Source organism: Panthera tigris, chromosome F3 (genome assembly GCF_018350195.1).
Source record: "Panthera tigris isolate Pti1 chromosome F3, P.tigris_Pti1_mat1.1, whole genome shotgun sequence".
Taxonomy (NCBI): domain Eukaryota; kingdom Metazoa; phylum Chordata; class Mammalia; order Carnivora; family Felidae; genus Panthera; species Panthera tigris.
Genome location: NC_056678.1, coordinates 57,328,863 through 57,342,586, shown reverse-complemented (window position 1 = coordinate 57,342,586; position 13,724 = coordinate 57,328,863). Strand labels below are relative to the sequence as shown.

General features: G+C 39.2%; 1 protein-coding gene across 2 annotated transcripts in view; it reads left to right on the top strand.

Moving 5' to 3' along the window:
• Positions 1 to 10,497, top strand: part of EPRS1 (glutamyl-prolyl-tRNA synthetase 1) — a 72,109-nt gene extending 61,612 nt beyond the window's left edge. For both annotated transcript variants that reach the window (XM_042975947.1, XM_042975948.1), the window contains 4 exons: positions 2,627 to 2,787; positions 5,171 to 5,249; positions 9,972 to 10,036; positions 10,134 to 10,497. In XM_042975947.1, coding sequence (XP_042831881.1) covers positions 2,627 to 2,787; positions 5,171 to 5,249; positions 9,972 to 10,036; positions 10,134 to 10,284 — 456 coding nt within the window. In that variant the 3' untranslated portion in view covers positions 10,285 to 10,497. The remainder of the gene's footprint in view (positions 1 to 2,626; positions 2,788 to 5,170; positions 5,250 to 9,971; positions 10,037 to 10,133) is intronic.
• The last annotated feature ends 3,227 nt before the right edge of the window (positions 10,498 to 13,724 follow it).

The following is a 13,724-nucleotide window of genomic DNA, read 5'->3' as shown; positions in this document are numbered from 1 at the left end:
AGAGAGAGAGAACAACAGAGCACGGGCAGGGGAGGGCCAGAGGGAGAGGGAGACACAGAATCCGAAGCAGGCTCTAGGTTCTGAGCTGTCAGCACAGAGCTCGACGCCGCGGGGCTCGAACCTACGAACCGTGAGATCATGCCCTGAGCCGAAGTCAGACGCTTAACCAACTGAGCCACCCAGGCACCCCAGACAGTCTCAATTTTGTGGCAAGCATGTATAGTACAAAAAAATTAATTTTTCCTTCCTGAACCAGTTGAAAGTAAGATTCTAGCCTGATGCCTCTTCACTCTATGAACACAAAATTGGAGAGTTAACATTGATCCATTACCAGTGAGTTTTTGAACCCCATCGAATTTTCTGAGTTGTCCCCTAGTATCTTTCATAGCAGAAGGATCTGGTTCAAAACTGAGCTACATGTAGTTATCACATCTTGTTAGTCTTTTTTACTCTGGAATAATGCCTTAGGCTTTTCTTTGATTATCACGATCTTGACACAGCACATTCCACATTCACCTTTTAATCAAATAATACATATTTTTGTTTTTAAAAAAATATTTTTGTGGAGCCATGGTTTCTCATGTCATTCAGTGGATTATAATCTAGTACAGTCATTATTTTGAGGCTCAAAGTATCTTTGATACGACTCATAAAATCCCTTAAAGCTGGCTTTTGAGCATTTCCTTGCTGTCTGGTACTAGAATTAGTCGTATCTCACAGAAGCCCTGGTTCTCTGAGCAGAGATGGTATTTCGTGCTGGACGCACTCATCACTTTTGAGCTGTCCCTCTTTCCAGACCTGCTCAGTAGACGGGGCTGCAGACTGGGGATGTGCACGCACACATGCACGCACACACACACACAAATTTACGTCTGTGTTTCTATATCTATGTAATTTGATAACTGGGAGTTCACATTAATACTTTCAATTCCAGTAAAAAAACAGGACTCATTCTAGTTTTCTCCCATTCCAGGTTTTCACTCCCTTCTCTGACAGTGAAACACCTAGCTCCAGTTATCCTTAATACCTTGATTTATTTGATCAGCCCCTCTGTATGCAACCAGTCTCTCTCTGCCTTTGCCACCCACTCCCCACATGAATGCCCTTCCCATCCCACAAGGGTGGTGTCACTCCATGCCAGGCTCTTCTCAGGCCCTCTCGCCCCACTCAGGCTCTGACGCCCTGCCCTGGGCTGCCACGGCTCTCCTTGTCCAGTATAGGATCCATCTATTGCTGTTAGTTGTCAGTGTCATTTTAGTTTCCTTTCATCAGGAGTAGTTCATCAGCCTTTCTTTGCCATTCATGAAATGGGCATTTTTGTAAATATAGGTCAGTTATTTCATAGAATGTTCCTCAGTTTTGATGAAATCCCTCATTAATTTTTGCCTTCTGTAGTAACGTTCTTCTCTCTTCCAGCTGAGGGTGGTCTCCCACTTCTGATTTTCTGTACTTACTGTCTGTATGCGTGCCTTATTTGCCTGGCAAATGGGAAGCTCCTGGAGGACAGGACCTGTTTTTTATCCCTCTTGTAAATCTCATTACACTCAACACTGTTACACATGCATGTACATTGAGTAAATAAAGGAATACAATGAAATAATGTCATACTTAGTATACAACAATTTGATGGTGTTCATTATTTTATAAAACAAGGCTTCTCTAAAGGTAAATCATTTTTTCTAGAATAACATTTAAAATTTTCCTGTGGCTTTGATTTGGAGGACTACTATCAGCAAAACTGTATATGTAGAGGTTGCCTAACTTAAATTTGAAAACCCCAAATTAGTTTTAGAGCTCATTTACTAAAAAAAAAAAAAAAACAAAAAAAACAACAGTTTGAAAAAAACCCCTACTGTTTATCAGGTAAGGTACTCTACCCTAAAAATAAGGTTTCCCTGAGCCTTAATCCCCTCCTGGAGCATTCATGAGGGTTGAACATTCACAGGCTTAAAGTTGCATTTAGTCCTTCAGCGTCTTTGTAAAATCCAAAGGTATTGAATAGGGGAGTGGTTCCCAGAGTGTAGCCCCAGGACCAGCAGTGCCAGCATCACTTGAGAACTTGTGAGAAATATGAATCTTTAGGCCCCATTCCTGGGCCTAGTGTAATAAGAAATTCTGGGGGGCAGAGAATTTGCAGTCTCTGCTTTAACAAGCCTTCAGAGATTCTGCTGCACAGTAGAGTGTCCAGACCTGAGACCAACCAGAGTACACCATCGTGCCCCATAAGAGTCGCAGATGTGCCAAGGTATGCTAATCAATGGTTTGGTGGCCTTAGGTTCAAGAAGCCGCCTCTGTTTACCAGCTCGTGCCACACAAATGTAACTTTCTGTGCATGCTGTCATTTGAGAAGAGTCAAGAATACTGATCTAGACAGCACTACCCTCCTGTTTCTCCATTAAACACTTTATTAGCTCAAAACCACTTGGGCACTACATCTTTTCTTAGGTTCATACATTCTTATTGGAGATCACCTTAGTATCTTAGGAATATTGCCTGCTGCCTTTATTTGTTAATGCCTTTGATTTCGGGGTTTTTATGATTTATGGTAGATAAAGCCATGAAATAATTCTTTATCTTCGAGTGGAGACATGCATGTATCATTTTAACTGTCTTTTTTGTTTTCTAGGGAGTTCCGATCAGACTTGAAGTTGGGCCACGTGATATGAAGAGCCGTCAGTTTGTAGCTGTCAGACGAGATACTGGAGAAAAGCTGACATTTGCTGATAATGAGGCTGAGACTAAACTTCAAGCTGTTTTGGAAGACATCCATGTGAACCTTTTTACAAAGTTAGTCCTTAGAATTGCTTTTGTCTCTGATCTTGAAATCCTGTTCAGCTTTTGAGAACTTACTGAGGGATTTTTTGAGCGCCCCAACTGGAAGCCATCTTTCCCTCTGAGCTCCCATGGTTCTTCATTTACGTTTCTCTTTGTGTTTTTGACTGGTAGCATGACGATTTTTCCAAGAGCTTTCTGCTTAATAGGTTTGCAGCAGTGGCCTCTCTGTCCCATGGACTAATTGGGGTTAACTTTAGATGCAGGCTTTTATGACATATGAATTTGGGGGATTAAGGCACTGATTGTCACCTGTGTGGGTAGACATTAGCAGCAGCCAGGGAGCTTTAAAAAATACCAGTGCCTAGAACCCTCCCTAGAAATATTAATTTAGTAGGTCTAGAGTGAGCCTGGCAGCTGTAGTATTAAAAGCTGCCCACGTGGTGATGACCTGTGGCCAAGGCTAAGAACCTTTCGGTTGAGATTGTAGGTCCGGGATGAGAGGAAGCTTCAGGGCTGCCCTGACCTGTGGAGAGGGGTCTTCTAGAATCAGGGGTTTCAAGTCAGAGGCACTAGAAGATTGGTGTGTGTGTGTGGCACCATATTTTCTCTCCTACCCACCCGAGGCAGAGAGAAAGGCCCACTTCCCCTGGGGATGGAGGTTCAGTTTGGGGGAAGGTAGTGCCTGCATCGTGTTTATTCCTGTATCTTCTGATGCCTTGTGCCGGACTCATTAGGCTCCCATAAATCATGCATTTAAGGAAAGAACTAATTTTAGCTGTGGCATTGGTGCTTGCTTACGTTTTTGGGCAAGTGGTTTCATTCCTCTGGGCTTGCTTGCCCTAAAATGGAATGATAATGAGTCTCTTGACTTCAAGGATTTACTTAACCAGCTAATGAATAGTGCATTTGAAGTCCATCTGAACTCAGAACAGGTAATACTGTCAGAGGTGAAAGATCAGAAGGCTGCCCGTCTCTGTTGCTGCCATTTAATGCTGTTGTGCATTTGGGGGTGCCTGGGGGACTCAGTTGGTTAAGTGTCTGACTTTGACTTGGGTTATGATCTCACGGTTTGTGAGTTCGAGCCCCGCACAGGACTCTCTGATGTCGGTGCAGAGCCCGCCTCAGATCCTCTGTCCCAGTCTCTCTCTGCCCGTCCACTTGAGCGCATGCACTCTCACTCAAAAATAAATAAAACATTAAAAAGTAAGTAAGAAAGTAATGTATTTAGGACAGTGGTTCTTTTCTAGGGATTCTCTTCAGAGTCACCTGGGAACTTTGGGAACAGAAAGATACCTGAGCCTCACAGGTTTTAAGATAGATTCTGGTTGTCTGTAGTATTAAAGTGTTCTCTGTGTGATTTCAGATGCACACGCCTGGTTGGAAAACTGCTTTAGTGGCTAAAAAGCAGTTTTTTTCATTGGCATTTTTATTCAGTAAATTTGTTAACAATGTAGGTTGCATAAAGGTGCACTTTTTTCCCACCTAAGTCTTAAGCCTGGGAAGCGTGTATTCGTTTTTCTCGATCTCATTGGCTGTAACTTACTCACATAAGCTTATCTCAATATGAAGAAGTCCACAGGAGGGGATTTGGTGGAGAGCTAGCAGGCACTGGCACAGAATTCACATGGTCTTAGACCTGAGAGTCAGAAAAGAAGCATATGCTTTCTCTTTCTTTGTCACCACCCATGAGTGGTCCTCATGTATTGTGTGGCTTTGAATGTGGAAGAGAATAAATACTTATTTCCATTTCTAAATGTAGTTTAGAAGTTCTTATAAGGGAGTTACGTAGTATACGATAACTGCTCGAATATTGTGTATTTATTGTTTTTCCTTTTTTAAAACATGCTCATGCCCTTGTGTTCGATTCTTACAATAATCCTATATGGTAGTTAGATTACTTGAGTGTTTTTCCAGTCTTGTGGAAGGGAAAACTAAGACCAAAGAGGTTTAAAAAATGATACAGACTCTCATAGATGGTAGTGGTATAGACAGGAATAGAATGTTGGTTAGTAGAGATTTAATGGCAGTAACAAAAGTAATTAGAGCACCTGGCTGGCTCAGTGGGAGAGCCTGTGACTTGATCTCAGGGTCATGAGTTCAAGCCCCATGTTGAAGTGACTTAAATAAATCAAACTTAAAAAAAAAAAAAAAGTATTACCTGTTGTATGCTTGGGAAATTCCCCTTTCATTTAGTGTTAATGGTAATACAATGATGAGTTGACTGAGACTTACTGCGTGTTGCTGTTAGTGACAAAGTGGAGATTCAAATTGAGAAGTTCTCACTTCCAGAACTCTCTGGAATCTAACTCCTTTGTTAGATTATGCTTATTTTTTAAAGAAAACTTTGTCATATTAGTAAGAAAAAATATATTCTTTTTCAATTATGTTTTGATAGGGCTTCTGAAGACCTTAAGACTCATATGGTCGTGGCTAATACAATGGAAGACTTTCAGAAGATGCTAGATTCTGGGAAGGTAAGAGACTTCTGGAAAGTTTTGAATATAAAATATTTCAGTAATGGTATTTTAAGACTCACTGAATTTATGCATGATATTAATCCCTTTTATAAGGCCAGTCACGCAACAGGATTATATATTCCTCCACATTTTATCCTGTTTTCCATTGGCTTTCCTAAAGCATTACAGCATTATATCATTTCTGGATAACACTGTGAACTGATTATGTAAAAACTTTTTCTCTCACTTTAAATACTGGCTAAACAGCATTCATTCTGTATGACCCTTAATGTTTTAATTGCTGAAGGTGTTTTTCATCTTGAATTAAGTTCCTGAAGTAAGCGTTAACATAATGTAATATTGAAATATAATGTGCATATTCCTAAAATAAGGTTAAAAATCCATGTCAAAATTTTCAATTCCCTGATCTTAATTGATTGAACTTTTCTGAATAATAAGGGGGAAAATATTGCTCGTGTCTAAGCCTGTTTTTCAAAATGAACGGGTACTTCACGCTCCTTTAAAAAACCTAGGTCTTTCTAATCAGGTGGGTACATAGTGGTTCTTTCGAATTTTATCAGTTTTATGTGTTGTGAGTATGCAGATGTTCCTAGCTGAAACTTCTCTAATTTTCAAAGAAAAGAGGTGTCCTGATTCGCACAATTATTAATTATTGCAATGAATCACTTGTGAACTTCAATATTCTGGTATTCATGCTTGATTTTACAACCAATCCTGTGTTCTCAGGTTATAAATGAGAAAACCATGGGCCAGAGTCTAAATGAATTACCCCGAGCTCTACAGAGGCAAACTTGGTCCTAAAATTTAGATGTCATTTTGACTAAGTTTAACGCACTTTCTTCTGTATATTTTTGTTCTTATGTATTATTTTTTTTAAGTTTATTTATTTTTAGAGAGAGCAAGAGCGGGGGAGGGACAGAGAGACAGGGTGAGAGAGAAACCCAAGCAGTCTTTGCGCTGTCAGCGCAGACCCTGATGCAGGGCTCGAACTCACAAATGGTGAGGTCATGCCCTGAGCCAAAATCGAGTGGGACACTTAACCAACTGAGTCACCCAGGCGCCCCAGGTCATAACCTCTTAATATGTCTTTCATTGCATGAGCTGGGACAATGTGTTAATCTCTCTGGCTCTCAGTTTACTAATCTGTAAATGAGTACAAGATAGATAATCTTAAAATCCCCTTCAGATCCATAATTCTTCAGTAGGTTTCTATTATTCTTGGTTTCTTGCCTTTGTGATCTTCCACCTTTCTGGTTTCTGGAAGTTGTCACTTGGTTCAGATTATGTACTTCTTTTTTTTAATTAAAAAAAAAAAATTTTTTTTAATGTTTGTTTATTTTTGAGAGAAAGAGAGCTGGGGAAAGGGCAGAGAGAGGGAAACACAGAATCCAAAGCAGGCTCTAGGCTCTGAGCTGCCAGCACAGAGCCCGATGCGGGGCTCGAACTCATAAGCTGTGAGATCATGACCTGAGCCAAAGTCGGATGCTTAACCAACTGAGCCACCCAGGAGCCCCTCAGACTACATACTTCCGATAGAAGGCTAAAGATTCAATGTTTATTTTTTCTTTCACTGTAATTTATTTATGATTTTATTTTTCCATTAATTACTGAATTTTTAAAATTGCCTTTATTGGGGTGCATGGGTGGGTGGCTCAGTTGGTTAAGCATCTGACTCTTGGTTTCAGCTCAGGTCATGATCTTACAGTTTGTGAGATTGAGCCCAGCGTCGGGCTCTGCTCTGAGAGTACAGGACCTGCTTGGGATTCTCTCTGTCCCTCTCCTGCTTGCTTTCTCTCTCTCTCTGTTTCTCTTAAAATAAACTTAAAAAAAAAATAATAATGTTTCATTTATTATGGAAATATAGTAGTCACTTTTGCAGTCCAGTCTGGTAAAGACATTATGTAAGAGTTAATAAATCAATAGAGTAACTTATCAGTTAATCCATTGCTTTCAAAGAAAGGAATCTCAGCAGATATCAGTAGAGTCATATCTTTTATTCTAATATCAGATTAGAGATTTCAACATCTATTCTAAAGCACAAAGTGGGATGTCAGTTGTATGTCCAAAGAGCACGTAGAGATTAGATTTTGTTTCTTGTATCAGTAGCCAGTTCTGTCCCCCACCTCCCCTCATGTTGGTCACCTTCTGTGTGTTGACTGACCGTCAAGCAACCTTTGAGGCTCTTGTAAATAAAACTGTATTTACTAGGTGGGGAGAAGGAGAAAGGGATCTTTGGAACTTGCATGTAGGTGAAAGTTTGATTTTCTACTCTTTGTTGGTATAAATGAAAAAAAAATTAGATCTGATTTATAGAACTTCAGTAAATTTTTTCAAAAGTATAATTAAATGAAAAACAAATGTTATTTATGTATAATTTTTTTAGTCTTGATGTATGTTACTAATCTGTTGATCACTGTGATTTTTGAGTATTGCTATTTCTCGTCATTAACATTTTCTGCTTCAGAATTCAAGATATTATACATTATGGAAAATTGTATCTTTTTAAAGCATATAGAAATAATAAAAAATAAAAGTTAAAAACTTTTCTGTGGTTGAATAAATAGGCTAAAAATATATATTTTCCTTTCATATTAATGAATTATATGCATAAATAGAAATTTCACGTCTTACCACCTACACTTTACTTTGAAGCTACAAAGAATTAAAACATGCATTTTTACAAAATTACCATTTATGAGTTTAAATAACTTCAGTTGAATTTTTCCATACTATGGCATTTTTAAATTTTAAAAATTATTTTAGAAATCCCTTCTCAAGGCTCAGTAATTTTTTCTTAGGGAAAAAGAAAATAAGACCACTTACTGTAGAATTTGTTAAAGTAATGAAAATATAGTTGTGTTGTGGGTTAAAAATAAAAGCAAAATTTTCTAAGAGACCAAATTTAAATTTATAATCCAAAGACCCTCTTTGTAATTAAGTCTTAATATTTTTATCATTGCACAGTGACAGTGGTTCCAAGTTTTCCTCCCATTCTGTTTTTCGTAATGAATTTTAAACAATACTTTTATGAATGTACATTCTTTTCATGCTTTCTGTTTGTACAAATGCTAATGATTTACCAAATTTCAATACAGGGGGGTAACTTTGGGTTATTTCAGCCCTTATATATCTAAGTTTATTTTGCTTCCACTTTCATCGCATAAACAATTTTTATTAAAATGTTTCAAAATTCTTACTAATACCATTCCTTACACCTTCTCTTCACCCACTCATTCCCTCCCACCCCCCCACTACCCTGCCGGGATTTTCCTAGCAAGTTATCACTTCTTTATTGTCTTAAGGCAGATTATCAAAATAACAGTTGATCAATTTTGGGAATTAGGCTAACACATTTTGTTGAATAAGAGACAGATAACTAACTATTCCTTATCCTGCAGAATGTTCACCTGATGAATTACTTGTTCTTTTTATAATTTCCTACTGTTACTTTCACTTTACTTCTTAGAGAAACCTTTTAAAGTATGTTTAACTAAATTCCCAGTGCCTTATAAGGGGTTTGCAAGAGGGTCATGATTTGAGTATGGAATGTGTGGCTCAAAGTAGTTGATCAGAAATTGATGAGGGGGTGCGCCTCGGTGGCTCAGTTGGTTGAGTGTCCGATTTTGGCTCAGGTCATAATCTCGCGGTTCGTGAGTTCAAGCCCTGCATTGAGCTTGGGCTCATTGCTGTTATTGCAGAGCCCTCTTCAGATCCTCTGTCCCCTACTCTCTCTCTGCCCCTCCCCTGGTCACACACACACACACTCCCTCTGTCTCTCTCTCTGTCTCTGTCTCTGTCTCTGTCTCAAAAATAAACATTAAAAAAAAAATTGATGAGGGAGCTGGATAACTTTCTGTTTTTAAACTAATGTCTGGGGATTGTCCCCATCTTTGATCTCCCCGCTGCTAATCTTGATCTCCAGGAACTTTCTGTAGGATTGTTACACAATTGTTCTTGCATACAAACCTCACTTTGAAGTAGACATGCTATGAAAAGTTTAGGGTTTACAGCTGAGAGAACTCTTAATTCTTGTCTAGTCCAACACGCATTTTACAAAAGAAGATTCAGAGCTAGAGAGTTTCAAATATGCAATGAATTTCAAAATTAGGGTAAAATCCTAGCTCTCTTGATTCTGCCCGTTATTCTGTATGATCTATAAAAGAAAATTTGAGAAGTTATTTTTTTCTGATACAAATTATTTTTGACTTTGAGTACCCTTGGACTTTAAAAGTGATTCACTTGCCTATCGCATTATGGCATAAAGCGAGGTTTACCTGATTGTTCATTGTTATCGTTAACGGCAGTTTAAAAATCAGTTTATTATTCGTCATCTCTCCTCTGTCCTACTTGTAACTGGTCACCTAGGCAGAGCAGGTAGTGTCCAGATCTGAAATGAGAGCAGTACAGTGAGAGGCTGGACTCAGGTCTACCGATCCTTTCTTTCCTCTCTTCAGGCACTGTGTTGTAGCCAGTTTATTTGGACATTGACGTGTATGGCAAAGATGTTTTGTCGTGTTGCTTTACGGTGTATGGGTTTTGGATAGAGGGACAAAAACATTTTCCCATCCCTTACACCTCTGAGCAGAGTTTCTTGCAGGTTTGGAAAGGTACCGTGGCCTGAAACAGGTACCATGGGAGACGTGTCCTTTTTGCTTCAACTCAGGTATTCCTTTTACGGAATGGAATTCTAAACCCAGAATATTTTTTCTTTTCTATTAGATTGCTCAGATTCCATTCTGTGGGGAAATTGACTGTGAAGACTGGATCAAAAAGACGACTGCTAGGTAAATGTAGTTAACAGAACTTGTGAGCATTGCAGTGAAAAAGAATGGGAATTTAGAGCATAAATGAGTGGAATTCTTAATTTGTTTTTAATTTCAGAGATCAAGATCTTGAACCTGGGGCTCCATCCATGGGAGCTAAAAGCCTTTGCATCCCCTTCACACCGCTCTGTGAGCTGCAGCCGGGAGCCAGATGCGTCTGTGGCAAGAACCCTGCCAAGTTCTATACCTTGTTTGGTCGTAGTTACTAAGGGATAAAGCAAAACTCCTATCTCCAACCCTCCCTACTTTTTAAAAAAATTGATATTAATATCTTCCCAGATATAGACAGTTTTATGATTTTTTAAAATAAAAGTTCTAATAGGAGGTCACATGAGACACAGACCCCTTCTTCTTAGGCCTAAATTAACAGTGGGAAAAAGGCTTTTCTGTAAACAACCCCAGTAATAAATATCATGAATTAATACTGTTTTATGTATTCATTTATTTCTGAAATACATGATTTATGTACCACAGGGCGTCCTTACAAAGAGATGAAGAAAATTGGGAACCCAGTCTCCCTCATGTTTCAGACCTCGAACGAGCAGTCCTCTCGTTTCTTGTATGTTGAAGTCCTTCTCTTCCTACACTCCTTCTCCTGAATCTAAAATTGTCCTAAATCTTTCTGTTTAGAAGACAAAACAAAACCACAAATGGACCGAAAACCAAAGAAACCCCATACCTTTCCCGTGAGCTTCTTCCTCCCTCTCGTTACTGCTGGTTTCTGTGGGGTCTTCACCAACAGGCCATGGTTTCTGAAGGAGGCATAACCCTCTCACTTCCGCTTCTTGTTTTGCACTTGTCTGCGCCCGCCCTGCCTCCGCCCCACCGCCATTTTCCCTGCGACCCCTAATGCCACTTCTGACCCAAGCTAACGTCTCAGTCTCTTGTCTTCCCATATCACTCTGCTGCGTTTCTGCTGCTATAAAACATTTCTTTTTTTTACTAAATTACTCCTATGACTTGGCCTCCCACTCTGATTCTTCTTCTTCGTTCTTCCCTAGGCATTCCTAGGCTAAACTTCTGTACCTGGCCCTTTTCTGGTGCTGCCTAGTCTACCTCCTCTAATCCCATGGTTTCAGAGAACACGAACAGGATGACTCCAGCCAACATTCGTTCTCTAGGTCTGAGCTCTAGACCTTATTCCAGCTGCGTCCTCAGGCCTCTCGAATGTTCCCATCATATTTTCGGGCTATTTGTCCCAAAACCCTCGTTTCACCGTCCACTCCCAGACCTGCTCTTCCTACAGTATTTCCTGCTAAAGGGCTTCACGTTTCCAAAATGTACCTGGTAACCTAAACCAGAACCGGAGTCATCTTAGCCTCTCCAACACACCGTCTGCTGTGTTCATGTGGCCAGCACAACATCCCGCCATTCCCACTCGTGTCTCCTGGGTCTCCCCTTTCGCAGATGCCTCTACTGCCTCATGTCTGTTAACCTCTGACATCAGTTACTTACACTGGCCTCCGGAGTTTTGTCTCAGGCGGGCCCCACGTTGCCACAGGTGTTTTCTTCCTTAATGTACAACGTACCAAGATGTCTCTCTTCCCCTTAAAAGGCTTTTCAGGGCTCACCATCAGTAACAGAATACAATATTAATGCTATAGCCAAGTCTGGTTCAGCCTATCTGACCAGTCTCTCCTCTTCAACCAATCCAGCAAAGTCCTTTGCAACCTAACCATTTGGGGTTTCTTGTGAACAATGCGCCATTTCCCATCTCTGTCTCTGTCCCTTTGCCTGGAATGCCTTTTACTCATTTCTAGTCAACTAGGTAAATCTCTCTGGGGCTCCATTCCAAAACACTTTCCCACGTTGTAGTAATAAATACACCAATATAAGGAATAAGCTTCAAAAGGACTTGAATTTTGAATCATGTTTTGAAGGATAAGTAGAATTTTATTATTTTTTTTCTGGGTGAACTTGTTTTATTTTTTCAAAGAAATAATTTTGCTTATTGAAAAGTCATACTCATTGCTAAAAAAGAAAATATAAATTAAAATAAGACCGTAAAAGTCAATTGGTAATTCTAAAACCCAGATAAATTACTATTTGAGTATTGCATATTTACATGTCTAAGATTACTAGGCATACCATTTATAATGTTTTTTTTTTAATTCTAATTTTATTTTTTAAATTCACATCCAAGTTAGCTTATAGTGCAACAATGATTTCAGGAGTAGATGCCTTAGTGCCCCTTACCCATTTAGCCCATCCCCCCTCCCTCAACCCCTCCATTAACCCTCTGTTTGTTCTCCATTTAAGAGTCTCTTACGTTTTTGTCCCCCTCCCTGTTTTTGTATTATTTTTGCTTCCCTTCCCTTACATCCATCTGTTTTGTATCTTGAAGTCCTCATATGAGTGAAGTCCTATGATACTTGTCTTTCTCTGACTAATTTCGCTTAACATAATACCCTCTAGTTCCATCCATGTAGTTGCAAATGGCAAGATTTCATTCTTTTTGATTGCCGAGTAATACTCCATTGTATATATACACCACATCTTTATCCATTCATCCATCGATGGACATTTGGGCTCTTTCCATACTTTGGCTATTGTTGATAGTGCTGCTATAAACATTGGGGTGCTTGTGCCCCTTCGAAACAGCACACCTGTATCCCTGGGATAAATACCTAGTAGTACAATTGTAGGGTCGTAGGTTCTATTTTTAATATGTCATTTGCAAACATCTTCTCCCATTCTGTCGGTTGCCTTTTAGTTTGTTGATTGTTTCCTTCGCTGTGCAGAAGCTTTTTATTTTGATGAGGTCCCCATAGTTCATTTTTGCTTTTGTTTCTCTTGCCTCCGGAGACACGTTGAGTTAGAAGTTGCTGCGGCCAAGATCAAAGAGGTTTTTGCCTGCTTTCTTCTCGAGTATCTTGATGGCTTCCTGTCTTACATTCAGGTCTTAAATCCATTTTGAGTGTATTTTTGTGTATGATGTAAGAAAGTGATCCGGTTTCATTTTTCTGCATGTTGCTCTCCAGTTTTCCCGGCACCACTTGCTGAAGAGACTGTCTTTGTTTTATTGGATATTCTTTCCTGCTTTGTCAAAGATTAGTTGGCCATACGTTTGTGACTCCATTTCTGGGTTCTCTATTCTGTTCCATTGATCTGAGTGTCTGTTCTTGTGCCAAGGATAAGTAGAATTTTAATACATAGAAAAGGAAGGACATTCCAGGCAGAGGGAACAGCATACGCAAAACCTCATGGTTTTGGTATATGCTATGTGTGAGAACACAGCAAAACTGTTATTAAGTTGGTAGGAAATTATCAAAGCAGATTAAATATAGCATATCTTCAAGACTGATGTTTTGAGTATGTATTCATATAGATGAATGAGATAAATACATAAGCCACATTTCTGTCAGAATCAATTTCTTATTAAGCTATGGCAATACAGAATGCTTTATCTTGTTTTTCTACCTTTAGTAGCTGTGTAAACCACCTATTCATTTATAAAATGGAGAGACGTCTAATAGCTTCACCAGAGTTACTCGACCTTATAAAGTACTTAGAACAATGCCTAACACACACTAAAAAATAATAGCTAATGTTAGTTAATGACCTTACAGAGTCAACTGGAAGTTGCTCCTAATTTGTAGCTTTAATTAACAATAATTACTTTAGCCTCTGATTTTTTTTTGTCCTGCAA